The 17661-nt window shown below is 41.5% G+C and overlaps 2 protein-coding genes across 2 annotated transcripts in view; one reads left to right on the top strand and one right to left on the bottom strand.

Annotated features, from left to right (window-relative positions):
• The first annotated feature begins 2140 nt into the window (after positions 1–2140).
• cckar (cholecystokinin A receptor) lies at positions 2141–9924 on the top strand. Its single transcript, XM_085451167.1, has 5 exons — positions 2141–2533; positions 3099–3350; positions 6367–6628; positions 7086–7213; positions 7468–9924. Exons 1-5 carry the CDS (start codon positions 2407–2409, stop codon positions 8055–8057), a joined length of 1359 nt encoding a protein of 452 aa, XP_085307293.1. The 5' UTR covers positions 2141–2406; the 3' UTR covers positions 8058–9924.
• Positions 9925–11539: 1615 nt separating this feature from the next.
• The window catches only part of rbpjb (recombination signal binding protein for immunoglobulin kappa J region b), a 55503-nt gene continuing 49381 nt past the window's right edge, over positions 11540–17661 (bottom strand). The window contains exon 11 of the mRNA XM_085451166.1: positions 11540–15946. Coding sequence (XP_085307292.1) covers positions 15622–15946 — 325 coding nt within the window. The 3' untranslated portion in view covers positions 11540–15621. The remainder of the gene's footprint in view (positions 15947–17661) is intronic.

Raw genomic sequence — 17661 nt, 5'->3', positions numbered from 1 at the left:
GGGGAAACAAGAACCACACACTTTAGTTCCGACCTCCTTTTTTCCCATCCAAATGTCAAAATTTCTAGTTAATATCTCCATATTTTGGCTTGATAACTCGAAACTAATGTTTTTATTGTACTATCAAAAATATAGATTTAAGTACAGAGAGAGAAATGTAAGATATTATCCAGATATCGAGCTTCTAAACACAAACAAACCTTAGAAGAGCGCCAACTCTAATGATTAAATGTAATAATAATAATAATAATAATAATAATAATAATAATAATAATAATAATAATAATAATAATAGTAGTAGTAGTAGTAGTGAGGCAGAATATTTTTTGCCACGTAGATATAAACATGTCCAGTTTGTCCAGTCACCTCCTCTTCCTCTTCACTACTGCTTCAAAAGTATCTGGTTTGCAGCCAATCACAGCCATCCTTCCTGATCACTTTATTCAATCAGCTCGTGTCACCAACTCTAATGCTGTTCCCTCAGCAGACCACAGCAAAGTGAGTGATAGAAAATCTCTGCGGCTGACCTTTGTGCATCTTTGTCATGGATGCCATTGACCTGTGGTATACCAGGTACTTGTATCATAAATACACAGTCATCATAACTGAGTAAGTCTAAGGTGTTTATCAAGTGTGAAGCACTATTTTGCATGGATACTTGTTATAGCCTTACTGAGAAGTGGTAAAGCTAATATAAGTGAAAACTAGTTCTTCTTGATTGTGGTTATTTAATTGTCTGGAAAACAAAACAAAACAAAAAGAAACATTAAAAATTCATGGGTTTAAAATGTAGTCTTATTCAGGTTGGGACTTGTCAAGCTGACTTTGACTGAATCACGTCAGCAGTTCTTCACAGGAACACACCCCAATAAAACCCCCTGAGGCCCAAACAGGAATTCACACAAACTATGCCTTGTGTGTGAGCAAAGTGTTTACACTGCGTGAGGTTCTGAAATCTCACTGATGACAAAAGATTTCTAAAATATATTTTTTTTAAATTAAAAGACAAACACTTTTTAAAATAATGAGAATAAAACTGAAACTGAAAACAAAAAAAACAAAAGTAAAATAAAATAAAATAAAACTTTGCAGGTTAGGATTTCTATACATTACCAAACATGAAATAAAGCCATTATAAAGCTTCTCACACAGTGATACGTCATGTATTACCATCACACTACAGATGATTTACACGTGTTTGAGTTTGTAATAAACGAGCATCTCTGTCCAGACTAAGCAAACCTGCTCAGCATGAGATGTTTTTGAATGCGCTCCATTAATAAACTGCCGAGGCTCATGATTCTGGAGGATAACTGGAAATGACCCAAATGATATAACTGCATCTGTTTAACTGGAGGTGAAATAGAAAAAAAAAATCTTCATGTTATTTGCTGTGGTCTCACATCTGGCCAGATGCACCTGAGATAGCCTATTAGTTCTCTGCTCTTCACTTCCTTTGTTTGTTTGTTTTTTTTTTGCAGGTGCTGCTGTAACCAGACTAAACGGGGTTTGTGTCGAAGCGGCTTTAAATAATAACAGATTACAGCAGAAACCCACCCAAAACACCACCAACTGCTTCTGAGAACCGTGAACAGCTTTCTCTCTCTCTCTCTCTCTCTCTCTCTCTCTCTCTCTCTCTCTCTCTCTCTCTCTCGCTATTAAGAATTTCATCAAACAACTCCCAAGACTATAATTATGACTTGTCTCTTCTCGTGTGAGGGAGTGAAACAATAGTCAGTGTGACTGACTTCTAAATATTGGAGCTGGCGATAACGACAGCCTGCTCCTCCACCCGTCAGAACAACTCAAACTAGAGTAAAAGGTAAAAGAGCTCCTCCAGTCCTGCAGTTCCACGGTGAAATTCGGGCGGGGGGGCGTGGGATATATGGATTGGATAGCCGACGGCAGGTGAAGGACTGCAATTCGGTACATTTGAATTTTTGACGTTTTGGCTTCAACCTTCCTCCAAATGAGCCGGACTATAATCTATCAGCCCTTCTTATCTCTCCCTCTCTCTCTATCAGTGCCATGGTTTGACACGTGGTGATTTAAAGAAAAGGAGGGGGGGGGGGGGGGGGGGGGGGGTCCAAAGAGGCGGGCTGAGCTTTCAAGAGCGAGACCCTTCCACATGCTGTCAGGAGTTGGAAATGTGGAGCACCAGAGGAGCCCAGCACGCTACGCCGAGAGCGCACGGGAACTTGTAGAGAGCAGTCCTGCTCTTATTATTGTCATCCCCTCTACTTTTTATTGCCTCGTTAAATAAGGTAATAATAATAATAAAATCACTATGGATGCTTAGTATTTCTCCGTGCAAATACCCTGGAGCATTTTTCTTTTCTTGAAGGAGCATTCCGGTTGATGTTCATATGACTGATTTCTACTCGAGGCTATAGGAGAAACTGCGAAATGGAGACGTTTACAATCCACGACATGCTGATAAACTCAACGGACCTCAACAGGATTTTGTGCAGTTTTGGGATCAAGAATATTTCCGAGTGCGAGAGCGAGCAAGACATCTTACCAGAACCCAAAGGTACAGCGACTTTATCCGCCAGCAAAATGCCGAGGGACATCTTGTGCAATTTTAGACCACTCCATTCAAAAGTCCGATGTTCCTTTTTTTTTTTTAAAAAATGTATTTATTTAGTTGCTCAAACCGCGTTTATTCTACTCGGGCTTGTACCGTAAGAGCGACTGCTTTGGGCATTTTTCGTGCGTCAGTGCGCATTACGCATATGGCTCAGGTCCTTCTCAAAGCTAATGTAGTCCGCTGTATGTGAGTAGTGACACATAATGCTGTCACTGCTCACTGAGTCCGCATATGTCAAATGAACTGAACTATCTTTGTGCACTTTGAGGACTTAAATAGAGACCAAAGACGCATCAGTGGCGACGTTGTTGAGGCTAAAACCCCCCAAAATGAATACAAATCCTGAAGATATTCCAGGTCTCTCTGTGGTTACAGCCTAAATGCATATGAGTGGCTATTTTATAAACATTATGGGGGGTTTTAGCATACGGGCTGTGCATTCGTTTAAATAAATATAGAAACTGGTATCTGTGTGCGTGTAAACTCGTACTGTGCCCCACTTCCACAGACATCAACCAGACAGTGCGGATCGCCCTCTACAGCCTCATCTTCCTCCTCAGCGTGCTGGGGAACAGCCTCATCATCGCCGTCCTGGTCAGGAACCGGCGCATGAGGACCGTCACCAACCTGTTCCTACTGTCTCTGGCCGTCAGCGACCTGATGGTGTCCCTAGTCTGCATCCCCTTCACCCTTATCCCCAACCTCATGAGGGACTTCATCTTCGGCAACGGCACATGCAAGCTGGTGATGTATTTCATGGGTACGTGTCCTCCACGATTCTTCATATTAATCGACAGCCCAAGTTGTTTATTGTTGTGATTGTTAAAACATGACTATTTTAGTTGATTTAATCAGTTAAAATATGTCCAAATGCGTCTGAATGAACTAAATAAAGTTTCACACCAGTGCACATCTGTCCTCCAGTTCAAGGCTTCCTAACATGCCACACAAACATGACCCAGTTCCCCAGCTCTGTGAGTTATTATCGTGTTTTGAATTGTGTTGGTAATGGAATCATACAGATGCTAATTAAAGTAATCTGAGGGCATGTCCAGAGCCCGGTTCATTTCCCTGTATTTTCAAATCCTCCCGGAGCTTTAATGAGAGTCAGCTAAAAACAGCGTGGCTCAGAGATGTTCAGACACGCTGAACACGAGAGTGGAGCTTTTTTTATGAGTTTGTCAGTATAAATATAAAAATAGATAAAATCAGGGTGTATTATAAGATGAATTCAGAAAAGGCGGAATTTGCGTTCATGCATGCACCACACCAGCAGGTTTCTGGGATATCATCGATAGTTAAAGCTGTGCAATAACGAGCAGTAATTTTGGTATCGGTCAGATATCAAGTAAATGCAATTAAATGCAAGGGCACGATACCAACACCGATACTGAAACTTTTACACTAGGAAGGCAGCTCAGATTACAAATTTTTGTAGACGTTTTAATGGCCATTAAAAAAACTTTCATTTCTACCTTCCACAATAATCAGTTAACACAACAAAACACTCATTTCAGCTTTTCATGGATTTTGAAACTGGATTTTTTTGAGACCTGAAATTGAAATCTACCCAACAGCTTCTATTGTTTAAATGTGCTATAGGCTATAAATAAAATACACATGACAGTCAACAAAAAAGGTTCAGACATTTTCCACAGTGCATGTTTGAGGTGTAATTTTATTCAACACAGCTCAGAGTAAAGATGCAAAGTATCGATCCGATAGCGGTGGTATCGATACTATCGATATTTGGATCGTTCCACACACATCTATTGCAAGTTCTTAAACCAATCATGGTGAGGTGCAAAAAATAATTGCAACTTTGCATAATCACATGGCTTCGTTTTTTTTTCAATGAGGGGGAGAAAAATAAATAAATCGTTTCTAATTAAACGCATCCAACCGGCCAACACGAGTCTGAAAGGATCAGTGACATCAAATGTAACATTCATCCAGCCCCTCTGGACTGCACAGCCTCAATTTATACCACTGAGGCTGCACAGCTGAAGACCATGATGCATCTGCTTCCAGTAATTTAGCTCATCACCATCACCAGACATTAGGTCTCTGTTATGGAGACTTGAGGTCTCTGTTATGGAGGATGGATTTCCAAACCGGAAACAAGGGTCTAAAGATAGAGAGGGCTGCGCGTTGCACAGAGTACGAAGCCCCACAGGTAGATCTGTGGTTTGTGGTGCCGAATGGCGTCAGTGAGTGTTTGGGGGTTTCCTGTTTCTTGTTTGTTTGTTTTACAGTCAAAAAGTTTTATCATTTCCATGCAGTTAGCAGCAGATGCCACAATCTATGGAAGATTTAAACATTTTTCAAAAGTCACAATCAAAATATTTTCAAGTACTTTCAACAAAAAGCAACATAAATCTTTTTTCTTTGGAGTTTTTTGCTTTTTAAGACTCGCTGCCTCAGTTTGTCCTTCTGTGTCACTTCCTTTCAGAGTTTCATTTATCTTTATTCGGGCATTTGAAAACTTCCATACTGACAGCTTCAAAGGAGATGAGTCAGTCCCATCAGACATGTGAATCACATTTTCTCGCTGCGAGCTCTGTAATAAGGTGCATTCATTACCGATGTTGTATCTACTGCTAATATTTCATTTTCATTAAATTACACGTCCGCAAGGAAATGTGAGTTTCATTTTTCATTTAGCTCATTCCTCAAAATCACAAAGCTCTCCCGGGATTGTTGCATCATCTGTCTGTTTGTGTGTCCTCTCGGATTGCACAAAGCAGCTATTTCAAGTGTGTTTGTGCATCCTGTTGTTGTTTCTGAGCGCGCCACTGCTGCCGCGCTGACAGGCAGCGCAGGATGTGCTCTGTCGCAGCTCAGCAGTTAAATTTAATGTGGTGGAGCATTAACGTGTGCAGCGACATTACTGTAAAGTCAGTGACATGTTGTGAGGATGATTTGTGGGAGATGCAGCACACAGGGGGAGGAGAGAAAGATGACGATTAACACTTATTAATAGACGATTAGTGTTGCGGTGGCATCTTTCTAAAAAATGCAAAGCAGGTCTGTGGATGAAGTGAGAATTGGTAGTCAAAGGATTACAGATGCCTAAACTTCAGTTCTTACTTCACACGTATTTGTTTCATTTTGACAGAACTGGGTTCAACCAGAGGAGTCGCCCCCTGCTGGCTAAAAAGAGAGCAGGTTTAAGACCCTTGGGAGCCACACTCCTCTGCTCTCTGTTTCACTATCTGGTCTTTCTCTGCTCACCTCTGTGTGTCCTGGCAAAGCAGACACAAGGCAGAGGAGACAAGCAAAGAGAAGAGAGACGTAAACATAATAAGACCAAAGTGTAAATTATCATACGAGTCATTTTGAGGCCATTTTTTAAATATACAATTTTCTAAATTTGCAGATTTAATAAATATAGATGAATGTGGGGTAAAGCTGTCCTTTTTTATTAAGTTTACTTTTTTATGCTAAGCTAGGTTAATGGTCTTTTGGTTGTAATTTCGTTGTAAAGAGTGAATGCACTTGTTGTGGTTTTATATGTGGTGGTAAAGCCAAACAAGTTCCGATGACTATTCTGTAAAACACACAAACAAAGAGTTGCTTTAATTCTTCACGGCACAGATTAATCAAGCTGCTGATATGACAGCGTCACGCAGCTGCTGCTGGTTTGTCTGATATTCCTTTTAAAACAAATGTAACACATTAGAAAAAAATGCAGTGTTCTACATTAGTCTGTAATGATGATGTAATGAATGAAGTTTCAGCCAATCAGAACTGTGTGGATTTTCTGACCTCTGCAGGTGTCTCTGTGAGCGTCTCCACCTTTAACCTGGTGGCCATCTCCCTGGAGCGCTACAGTGCCATTTGCAACCCCCTCACCTCCAGGGTGTGGCAGACAAAATCCCACGCTGCCAAGGTCATCACTGCCACCTGGTTGGGGTCTTTTATACTGATGCTGCCCTACCCCATTTTTAGCACCCTCAAGCCCTTCACCCGCCTCAACAACAGCACTGGGCACATGTGCCGCCTGGTGTGGCCCAACGACATCATCCAGCAGTCCTGGTGAGCTGAAACTCCCCCCCCCCCCCAAAAAAAGTGCTAAACTGTCCTTCTGAGGCATCTTCACGCTTGGATGTACTCGGCCTGAGAGGTAGCAAAAAATATCCCTTTGCTAATTTCAGATGGGCACTTTATTGATTTTCTCAGCTTGGTGCTGCTGGCGAGAGACATCTTTTTGGGAAGATGTTTATGCGAGACACAGATTTGACTCTTCAAAGTAAAAGTTTTCATTTTTCAGTTGCTGCTAATGTTGTTAATCAGTCAAGACAAATGCTGCACGGGAAGATTTAAAATTTAAATGCTCAACAATTAAGCAATTAAATGTATAAAATAGTGTAGAAGTGACTGATGAGGGGGTTCTGGTATTCACTAAGTACAAACAGTAAGAGAAACCACACATTTGAGGTATGTGTGAAGCTCATGGATTCTCTCACCCCACCCGAAATATCTTTCTTTCCAGGTATGTGTCCCTATTGTTGCTGCTCTTCCTTATCCCTGGGATCGTAATGATGACAGCCTATGGACTCATCTCAATAGAGCTCTACCGGGGCATCAAGTTTGAGATGTCCAACAGGAAAGTTGGCAGAGGTATGGTACCTGAGCACAGAAAGTAACAAAAGTTTTTAAAATGTGGTTATTTTGAATGTTAACAGTTAAAAGCAAAGATCGATTAATATGAATTGTATCTTCTCTACTTTAACATTGGGGCACTCTAGCTAAAGTTTCTGAAAACATGGGCTATTTGGGGGGGACTGCTTCACTTGCTCACTGATGGAATTGGCGGCTTTGAACTTCTTTTTTATGCTAGCGATAAATCCGTTTATTATTATCTTCCCTTGCAGACAGACAGTCCAGCACTAGCAGCATTAAGCCAGGTGACAGCGATGGCTGTTACCTGCAGCCATCCAAAAAGAAGAGTTTGACGATGAACACCGGTAGCTCCATGATGGGCCGCGTGTGTGGCAGCGGCAGCTCCACGTCCAACCTGATGGCTAAGAAACGCGTTATCCGAATGCTGCTGGTCATTGTGTTTCTTTTCTTCCTGTGCTGGACCCCGGTCTTCGTGGTCAATGCATGGCAAGCTTTCGACCGGCGTTCGGCCTACCGTCTCACCGGCGCGCCGATCTCCTTCATCCACCTGCTCTCCTACACTTCGGCCTGCGTCAATCCCATCATTTACTGTTTCATGAACAAGCGCTTCCGCCAGGGTATGCTGGCTACCTTCTCCTGCTGCAGCTGTTTCAGGAGGGGTGGTGGAGGCAGTAGCGGCTTGACGAGGTCAGCTGGAAGCAGACTAACCCAAGGGGAAGCGGGCAGACCGCGAGAAGGGCCCAAGAGCCCTGAGCAGAATGGTCACACGTCGCCAAGTGGAAGCAGCACACGCTTCACCTACACAGGCATCCGTGCATCAGCCTGGAGTGAGCTGACTTAAGTCGGATTGATCCGTCTGTTCACCAAGTGTACTGGCCCAAGTGCAAGCATAAGATGGAGAGCTGTGGTTTGTTGTTTTTGCGAAAAGCTGTCACAGTGCTTTCGAGACTAAGCAAACATGTTGCTTTAGCGCCACTATTTTAATGTGACAAGTAGGCAGAGACTGTGGAGCAGATGTGGTGTGCCGTCCGTAAAGTCACAGCTGTGACTTTATCATAAATGTTTCCATAAAGCTTGCAGAGTGGCCAAGTGATGCCTGTTCATACTTGCTTTTAGGGCCCACAAGCTTGTCGGAAAAGTGCAAAGTTCTGATGAAGCAGAGAATCAGTTTTCATTTTACTTGCTTTTGTTTTATACACGCTAGAAACTGCTTCTGAACTGTACAGTAACCAAACAGTATTTACACATGCTTCATTTGATCCACGTGCATTACGTGGGCAGCTTTTCACATAACACGCAGTGCCAAAGAGAGGTCAATTTTTATCATTTTAAATGGGTTAATTGATGCACTGAAAGTTCAATAAAGTTTTACTTTTATTTTTTTAATAGCTGATCTAAAGATTTGATGACGTTAATCCCAATAAATTACAATGGTGAAAAATGACCTTTTAAGCCAACATGACCTTTAAGCATAAATAAATAAATAAAAACCCAACTATCTTTTATAAAATGACAAATGAGAAACTAAACAAATGCGCTTTAGCTTTCATTTATAAATGACAACCACTGATTTCCAGTTATTTTGTAATGTATCCAAATGTGCTTTCTAAAGCTTTTAATATGTGTTATTCTTTGTATTATTAGAATCATTAAAGTTGTTGCGTAACAGCAAGTTTTTAAACATAAGTAAAGGCCGACTTAAAGAAAACATTTAACCTGGATATCAAGTGGCTAGCTTAGCAATTAGCAATGTTATTAATGGAAAGAAAAGTAAAGTAAAGCTATTAATGGCGGGAAACCTAGAAAACACTATTGGTGGGAAATGTAAAACAGAGCTATTAATGGCAAGAAAAACTGAAATAAAGCTCTTAATGGTGGGAAGAGCATTAAAAAGGCTATTTAGGGCGGGAAAGTGGAATAAAGCTTTGAAGGAAAAGGCGGGAAAATGCTTTTAATGGCAGATAAAAGATACTCTATAAATACTCGTGAAGAATCCTACTATTACTGGCTCTAAAGGTCACTAATATTTTGCTGCTTTTATATGTAATTCACATGTACAAATACAAATGCAATATTTGTTTTGCAATTATGCTATTTGTGTTAAGCTATTTCAATGCAAACTAGTGCGATGATTTCTGCATAGCTAGCCTGTTACGGGAAATGACATAACAATTTAACATGCAATTCCAGATTTTATATATACATAAAAAAAAGTTCAAGCTACAAGTATAGTTTGAAGATTAGAGGGTTGTATAACGAGTTAGCAAGATGCTTTTTGTTTTTTTGTTTAGTCTGACTATATTTCCATGACAACTTATAACCTTGTCTGGGACAGGTTATGTTCAGAGCTTTAATTTAAAACTGGCTGGGAGCGTCATGTTTTTTTTTTTTTTACAGTCCATTAGTGTGACAGATTCTCTGCTGAAGGAATGTATTTTATTTATGTAACCTTTAAAGCTTATTGTCACTAAAGTCCAACTGTACTGTTACAGCTGCACAAATTGTACCTTCCCACTGGAATTTACAAGTATTCATATTCAAATGATGTGAAAAATGTATAATTTTTTACTTGTTCCTAATTTGCTACCAAAATTCCCTCTATTAGTGAGACTTTAGCAATTACACCACAGATTGAAATTCAAACTTATCTAATCAGTTTTACAAAGCCAAGAATACCTAATCAATCAATAAAATTAAATTTACTTTGAGCTGGTGATTACCATGTCGGCTTTATTAGGCAGAATCTGAGCCAAAGACACTGAGTAACCTTTAATGTTTAAGTGTTGCCAGTTTAAAATTTCTGAGCGCTAAATGAGCTAACGCAAAGATGCTTAGCTCATTTAGCTTGATGTTTAGCTCGATGCTTGTGACAAGCACCTCTAGAAGACATTGAGAAAAAACAAACCCCTTATTTGCATTTGGTTATAAGATGCATTTCAATGAATCAAACAAGTGGATAGCGGAGACACGTTGCTGTTAACACCTATTATGCATCTTCGAGGTGTTCAGCTAACCACTTCAGTTCATTTTCTTACTAGCTCCACAAGTCCCACTAGAGCAGGGGTGGACAATTCATTTTCCCAAGGGACCACATAACAAACTGGGCCCTCCACAACAGTCCCAGTTTGTTATGTAGCCCCTTGGGAAAATGAATTGCCCATCCTTGCTCAAGAAGGTCAAAGCACTAGACAAGCGCCAGTCTGGATGAAATTGAAATGTTTTTCAATGAACAATATGCTTGTATGGGGTTTTCCGGCAATTGATATCAGCCAGGACAAGGTCAGTTGCTACCACCACATCCTGCATCAATGACGTCCTCGCTGGGCACAGACCAGGAAACATTAACTATTACACCACAAAAAGCACGTTGCCTAATGTGTCCCGGACCACCAAGGCAATGGGTCTGAGTGATCACATCTCTGTGGTTGTTTACGCGTGTATATAACGCTGTCCGCTTGTGACCCGATTGCCCAAGATGCATTTCAAACCAAGTGTAAACAGGCTCGAAATGAGCTATAATATCGATATTTAGGAATTTTAAGCACCTAGCTGTGTAAACTTGTGCTTGAAAACAACATTTTATGTGTCGTCTGATCCCCACGCTGCAGATCAGCCATAACTCAATCGCTCGCTGCACAAACTGCTCTGCTGCTGTCCTTGACCCACCTCATGGGCACGCAGGGGCCTTATCTTTTTCTGGGACTCAAAACACCTGCAACTCCTCTTCAAAGGGCCAATTCCTGGTATTATCCATCCAATTTCCAGTTAAATGTTAAATATAGCAGCACTGATGTAGCAACTTTTTCACTGTAAATATAGCCCTAATGTTCCACTGTAAATTATTACTTTAAAGTGCAATGGCTGCGTGTTTCGTTCAATATCGAGGTAATGGGTTCAGACCTGAATGTACAAAAGTGAGTCAAGTGATTTTTATTGCTTTGTAATATACACCTGAGTTTGGCTTTGGTGGAAGATGTTGTGATCTCCTGCAAATCTGCGATCCATCGACCATATAAAGTCAGTGCGTGCGCACACTTCAGCAGAGCGATTCAGAGCTTTTAACAGCTTTAAAGACAGAGGACTTAAAGGAAAGACGATCCACTGGGAGTTCGTCAGATAAGAGCTCCATTTGGGCTTGGTAAATGCCCAAACCTCCCCACCTGCAGTCACCTTGCAGCCACCAGATGTTGAAGCGTCATTGGACGCTGTTGTTTACACACCAAATAAATAAATAAATGTCAATAATGGGTTATTTCTTCTCTTCAGCTACAATCATGATTCAAGCTAAAAATAATCAAAGAATCATCATAAAAACACACAAAGTGAGATTTTACATCACTTTTTTTTTTATTTCTCATTTTTATGCCAATATTGCAAGTTTTTTTCTCTTTTTTTTTCTTCTTTTAATGACATACAGATTTGAGCAATGATCTGGAGCTGCAATATGTACAAAAAACAAACTAACGTTATGTTATAAAAAACAAAAAAAAAAGAACCGTCCCCTTTGTTTTTGACGTTATTGCTAAATGTTACAAACGGCACAGGTTTCTACCATCAGCAACCCTTTGAGCACTGAGTATACTACCACAATGACACCTCTGCTTACCATTTTTACTAGAATAATACACAGATACAGTGAGAGAAGTGGAAGATAGTGGAGGGGTGTGAGGAAGAAGAGGAGGAGGAAATGATAAATAAAAGGTGATCTGCAAGCTAAGCGCAACAGGCTGCGTGTTAAAAAGGTGGGAAAAGAAGAAAATAAAGGCGAGGAAAATGTGAGTGAGGATGAAACGTGTGAGAGAAATAGAAAAGTTAGCGCTCTGTAGTGCAAACAGCCGAATAAGTCTTGAGGAGAAGTAAGGCTGAGTGCGACAGAGAAAGGGCTCCACACTCCTTTTTTTTTTAACTTTTTTTTTTTAAACACACAAACAAAAGTCTGTTTAAAGCTGCCTCTCACTCTGCCCTGTTTTTGTTTAGCAGTGCATGAAAACTACATTATAAAAGACATTTGGCATATTAGAGGATACATACATTGTTCAGAGCTCATTATTTAAAAAAAAACAAGAAAACAAAAAACAGCTGCTTTTGGAGGTGTAAAAAAAAAAAGAAAAAAAAAAAGACCAGACACATGCACACAATGTGAAAAAGATCTGCAAAACAGACAATGAGATGGTGGTTTGTTGCTTTTTTTCCTCGTGAAAAAGCTTTATCGAAAGTTAAAGAAGGCATGTAACATTTTTCTTTTTTTAAAAATCACCCCTCTAATCTGGTTACGCGTATCCTCCCTTTGTCCCTTAAAACTCCAGATGTTTTAAGAGAGAGAAAAAAAACAAAACAAAACTGTAAACCAGCTCGGATTGTCAAGGCGACACATTTTCAGAGAAAAGCGTGCATCACCCCCTTATTTGTGTGTGTTAGTTTACAACAAAAGTGGCGAAGCTGCTCTGTAGCCAAAGGGGAGGAAGGAGGAGGATGGGTGGTCAGCCTAAAGCGGCGGAGGCGATGCAGACGCTGAATTTAGAGCTCGAAGACAAAGAAGTTAAAAATCTACAGTTCAGATTTCGTGACCTCCATCCTGCAGAATAAAGGGCTTTGGGGCGGGGAGGGCTGGACCTGCAGCTCGACACGCTGCAGAAGAAGCGCCAAATGTTGGGTTTTTGATGCTACGCGGCGGCAGCTGCAGCACCTTCTACGACTTCCTCCACGTTTCCAGGACAAACAGGAAGCGGCCAGACTCAGGCAGCACGGCCAATAATGCACTTTTCTAGGTTTTTTTTCCGTTTTTAATTCTTTTTTTGTGTGTGGACATAAGACAAGGGGAAACTTTGTACCAATAATTTAAAAAATATCAATATTACAATATAAAACATTTAACATTAACGACACACAGGTGGGCAAGAACGGCAAAATGGGGGAAGAAGGGGGAGGGGCATAATTTAAACTTTTCTCTTATTAATATTTTTATTTTTTTATTTTATTTTTTACATGGAAGCGTGTGGGGGGGGGGGGGGGGGGCAAATGAGTCTGTGTGTTCCTGTTTCGAGGGCGCGAATAAGAAAAACTGAAATACTTCATTAAGCACGCATTCAAGTCACAGTATTGTTCTTTGTATACAGTTGTACTGTAATACTGCGATCACAAGTATTGCCTTTGAATGTTTTATCCACATTTATCAGACGTTTAGATCCCGGTGGAAGACATTTAAAAAAAAAAAAAAAAAAAAAAAACCAATAAAAGTTGTTTTTTTCCTTTTTCTCGGAGAGGACGCGGAGCGAGTCTGACTCAATACACCGATTACAGCGACTGTATATGAAACACGCACGCACACATACACATATATATTTGCTGGCTGGTGAACTAGTGCTCAGGCGGACAAAACCCGAAACGAAAACAAAAACTGATGAGATGACCTGTACAATATTGCTGTTATGTTTTGGAAATGCACATTTTCAGTAATACACTTTTAGAAGGCCTTTATAACTCCTACAGGTCTCGCCATCGAACATGAATGAGTGCAACTACTCGGACAGTGAGTTCACAATGTACACACGCTTGCTCGGCCAACATATTAAACCACAGGACTTTTTTTCTTTAAAGAAAAATAACATTGAGAAAAACCAAAGAAGAAGAAGGCTGAAAAAGAGCTTACAGTGCTCGTGAGACGTTGTACCAAAAAGTGAGAAGGTGCCGGGCACCAGTGTGAGAGTTTAAAAAAAAAAGTGGGTTATTGTACTTGTACACTGGGAATGAAGGCTCCCTTCAGAAGGCTGCTCTGCACGGGGAAGGTGGTTGGAGAGCCGCGGCGATGAGCTCCAAACAGCAGAGAAGCGAGGCGTCGGCTTGCTTTTGTGCTATATGCACAGGTTCTCCCAAGGTGAGTAAACAGCATATAAGAAAACTGAAGTGTTTTTCCTTCTTCTATTTGAAGTTTTCAGTAAGGCCACATCAAATTGAAAGTGTCTTTTTCCCCCCCTCTGTTGTTTTTTGTGTTTTTGGAGATAAATGCCACCAGAACTACAGCACGGACTGGAAGACACCTTTGCTAGGTGCAAGTTTCGAGACACTACATTATTGGATACGTTAGCAGTGACAGATAAAGGATATTATCAGATATGTGACTGGCTTACCTGTATACACAGTAAGAATATACAGTACTAAGGCTATCCTTTGAAGTCGAAGACTACGCTCGGTACATTAGTTTGAAAGCGGCAGACGGATTTGCTCTCGCAGAAGACCGCTTTCGTGTTCTGCAGATGTTGCTATGGCTCCGTGTGACATGTACTGATGTGTATACTTTCCAGGAGACACAGCGCACACAGAGTATTGCAGGCAAGGCAGAGGCGTTGCTTAAAGCTTTTCTTTTTTTTTTTTTTTTTTTCTTAAAGACTTCATTAAAAACCAATGATAAAAATAGGCCCTCTGAGGTTTGTCCCCTTTCAAAAGCAAAAAAACAGAACAAAACAAACAAAAAGATCTTTGCTTATGTAAAATCTTAAAAAAAAATAAAATAAAATAAAAACCCAACCCAAGACTTCAGACTTTTCCCCAAAAAGAAGAAGCAAGTATATCAAAATGAAACCCAAAAAAAGGCGTTTGAAGTAAGGTCACAATAACATACAGGTTGGGATTTTGGACCTCGAAGGGGAGAAAAAATAAAAAATAAAAATAAAAACAAAGCCCAAGCTCAGAGGAAGAATAGAAACTATTTGGTAACAAAAGTGTACTATATGTTTAATACAAAAAAAGGTATGGAGAAAAATGTACCTTTACTAAAGCTTATACAAGATCCTTGGTCCATAAAAACTATGTTATCGTCACGTTTTATGTGTGTCCCTCTGCATCCTTGCACTCCCTCCAACAACAACACATCCAAACCACCCCCGCCCCCACCCCTGGTAAGGGTTTCAGACGTGAATGTGAGAAACAAAAAGGAATAATTACAAAAAAAATTTAAACGGAGCGGGGAGGATAAAGGGGAGGTGGGATGCACACGGTGGATGTACTGTTGTTGTGGTTTCCGTCCTCACAGCTGTAGAAAGGTGCTGGTGCTCTGAGCCTGCAGGAATTCACTCATTCCCAACACCAGAACTGGACAGGCAGGTCCCTAAAGTAACCACAGGAGAAGAGAGTGGGGGGGCTGGGGTGGGGAGGCGTGTCAAGGAGCACTTTATATACGTTTATTCCCATCAGCTGACAACGTTGTGATGTCACTCCTTCAGATTTCCCTCTGCGTAGGGCTCCTCTGTCCCACCGATTCTTTTGTTTTGTTTTCCTTTGCAGCTTCTTTGTATCCAAAATGAACGCAGCACTTTTAGAGTCAGTTTTGTTTATTTCCTATAGTCTTCATATACCTCAGGGTATATTTGCTCTCAAGGCATGTATGAGTGCCCCCCCCCATGTGTGCGTTAGGAGACCACGGCTGCGGCGGTGGAGGAAGAAGACGTGACTCCTGCGTTGGAAGTGCTGTTGGAGCCGTAGACGCTGGAGCCGGCCTCCTGGCTGCTGTTGCTGAGCAGGCCTGAGTTGCTGGCCCGCAGGATGGCGCCGGCGGCGCTGCAGTGTGGCCTCGGTCCCGGCTCTGGCGTGTAGGTGAAGGTCAGTGTGGTGGAGTAGATGATGCCGTCGTTCCTCACCAAAGTGACGGGCACCTGGACGGGCTGTCGCACCCAGCGCCAGCCCTCGCGGAAGGCGGAGATGTCGGGCACCACGCACAGCATGCTCTCGGCACACCTGCAGGGAGACACGATGATGGAGTCACACTGCAGGAAAGACTCCGTCTGGAGTTAGGGTGGAGCTTCTATTCGTTTTTACTTTGACTTTATAAGGATTAGACCAAATCAGTGAGTCACAAGGAGCTCACGCTTCAGTAAATCAGCTCTCTGTGGATTTTGGAAAATTGGGTTTTTACATATAAGAAACATAACACTGAAAATCAACTCGTAAAACCATTTTGGGATTCCTGGTTAATTCAGCAAACATGACCGAACCATAACAAACCCATTACTGCCATAAAGCAGTGCTGTTTACAGATTCTCCAGCTCACACATGGCATAATGTACAGTGAGTAATATATCAGCTGACAAATTCCCTGCTGCCCAACGTTATCACCTTATAAGTCTAAATATATACCTAAATATATAGGCCGCCTACAGGGAGGAGGTGGATCGTCTGGCTGAGTGGTGCGACAGAAACAACCTGCTGCTTAACACCGAGAAGACCAAGGAGCTCATCGTGGTCTACAGGAGGAATGCTGACCCACATCCACCCATCCACATTAAGGGGACGGCTGTGGAGCGTGTGAGCAGCTTCAAGTTCCTGGGAGTCCACATCTCCGAGGATCTCACCTGGACGACCAACTGCTCCAAGCTGGTCAAGAAGGCTCACCAGCGCCTCTTCTTCTTGAGGACTCTGAGGAAGAACCACCTGTCCTCAGACATCCTGACGAACTTCTATCGTTGCACCATCGAGAGCATCCTGACCAACTGTATAACAGTCTGGTACGGGAACTGCTCTGCCTCGGACCGGAAGGCGTTGCAGAGGGTCGTGAAAACCGCCCAGCGCATCGCCGGAGCACCACTTCCTGCCATAAAAGACATCTACAGGAAGCGGTGTCTGAAAAGGGCTGGGAAAATCATCAAAGACCCCAGTCACCCATCACATGGACTCTTCACCCTCCTGCCCTCTGGGAGGCGCTACAGGAGCCTCCGGACTAAGACCACCAGGTACCGGAACAGCTTCTTCCCCACAGCTGTCAGACTCCTGAACTCTGCCTCCTGACATCTGACCCACGTTAACTCATGGACTGAACATACACACACCCACAATGGACAACTGTACCCTCAAACACAATAATAACATGGACTGAACCACCACTCACAACCACTAGCACTTTATAGCCTCTGTAGAAACTATCTACACCCTCACTTATCTTAACTGCACTACTGTATAGCTCTGTGTAAATAATCATTCTGTACATTCGATAATCTTTAATCCTACAACTGTTTACAACTTGCATAGTTCCCATTTCTGTATAGCTGTATATCCCAGATTCTGTAAAGTTATTTATTTCATATTCTGTATAGTTTTTCATATTTATATCCTGTTCATATCCTGTACATAGCTTGTACTCACTACAGCCTGTACATACTTATAGTTATAGAATATTCACAACATACTTCATACCGTGTACATTATAACATACCATAATAGACCCATTTCTGTAATATACTCACATATCTATATTATTGCTAATATATATTGTAATATATCTATATCACTAAAGCACTTCTGGATGGATGCAAACTGCATTTCGTTGCCCTGTACCTGTGCATGTGCAATGACAATAAAGTTGAATTCTATTCTATTCTATTCTATACCCAAGCAGTGTGGGGACCTCGGTATATGTTTAGACACATCCACAGAGTGCATGGGTTGGAGGCTCGGTA

Source organism: Copadichromis virginalis, linkage group LG3 (assembly GCF_057382275.1).
Source record: "Copadichromis virginalis isolate Kocher_CV1m ecotype Utaka linkage group LG3, C_Virginalis_male_GT1.1, whole genome shotgun sequence".
NCBI lineage: Eukaryota > Metazoa > Chordata > Actinopteri > Cichliformes > Cichlidae > Copadichromis > Copadichromis virginalis.
Note: the sequence above shows the minus strand (reverse complement) of the source record. Positions and strands in the feature narration are given on the sequence as shown.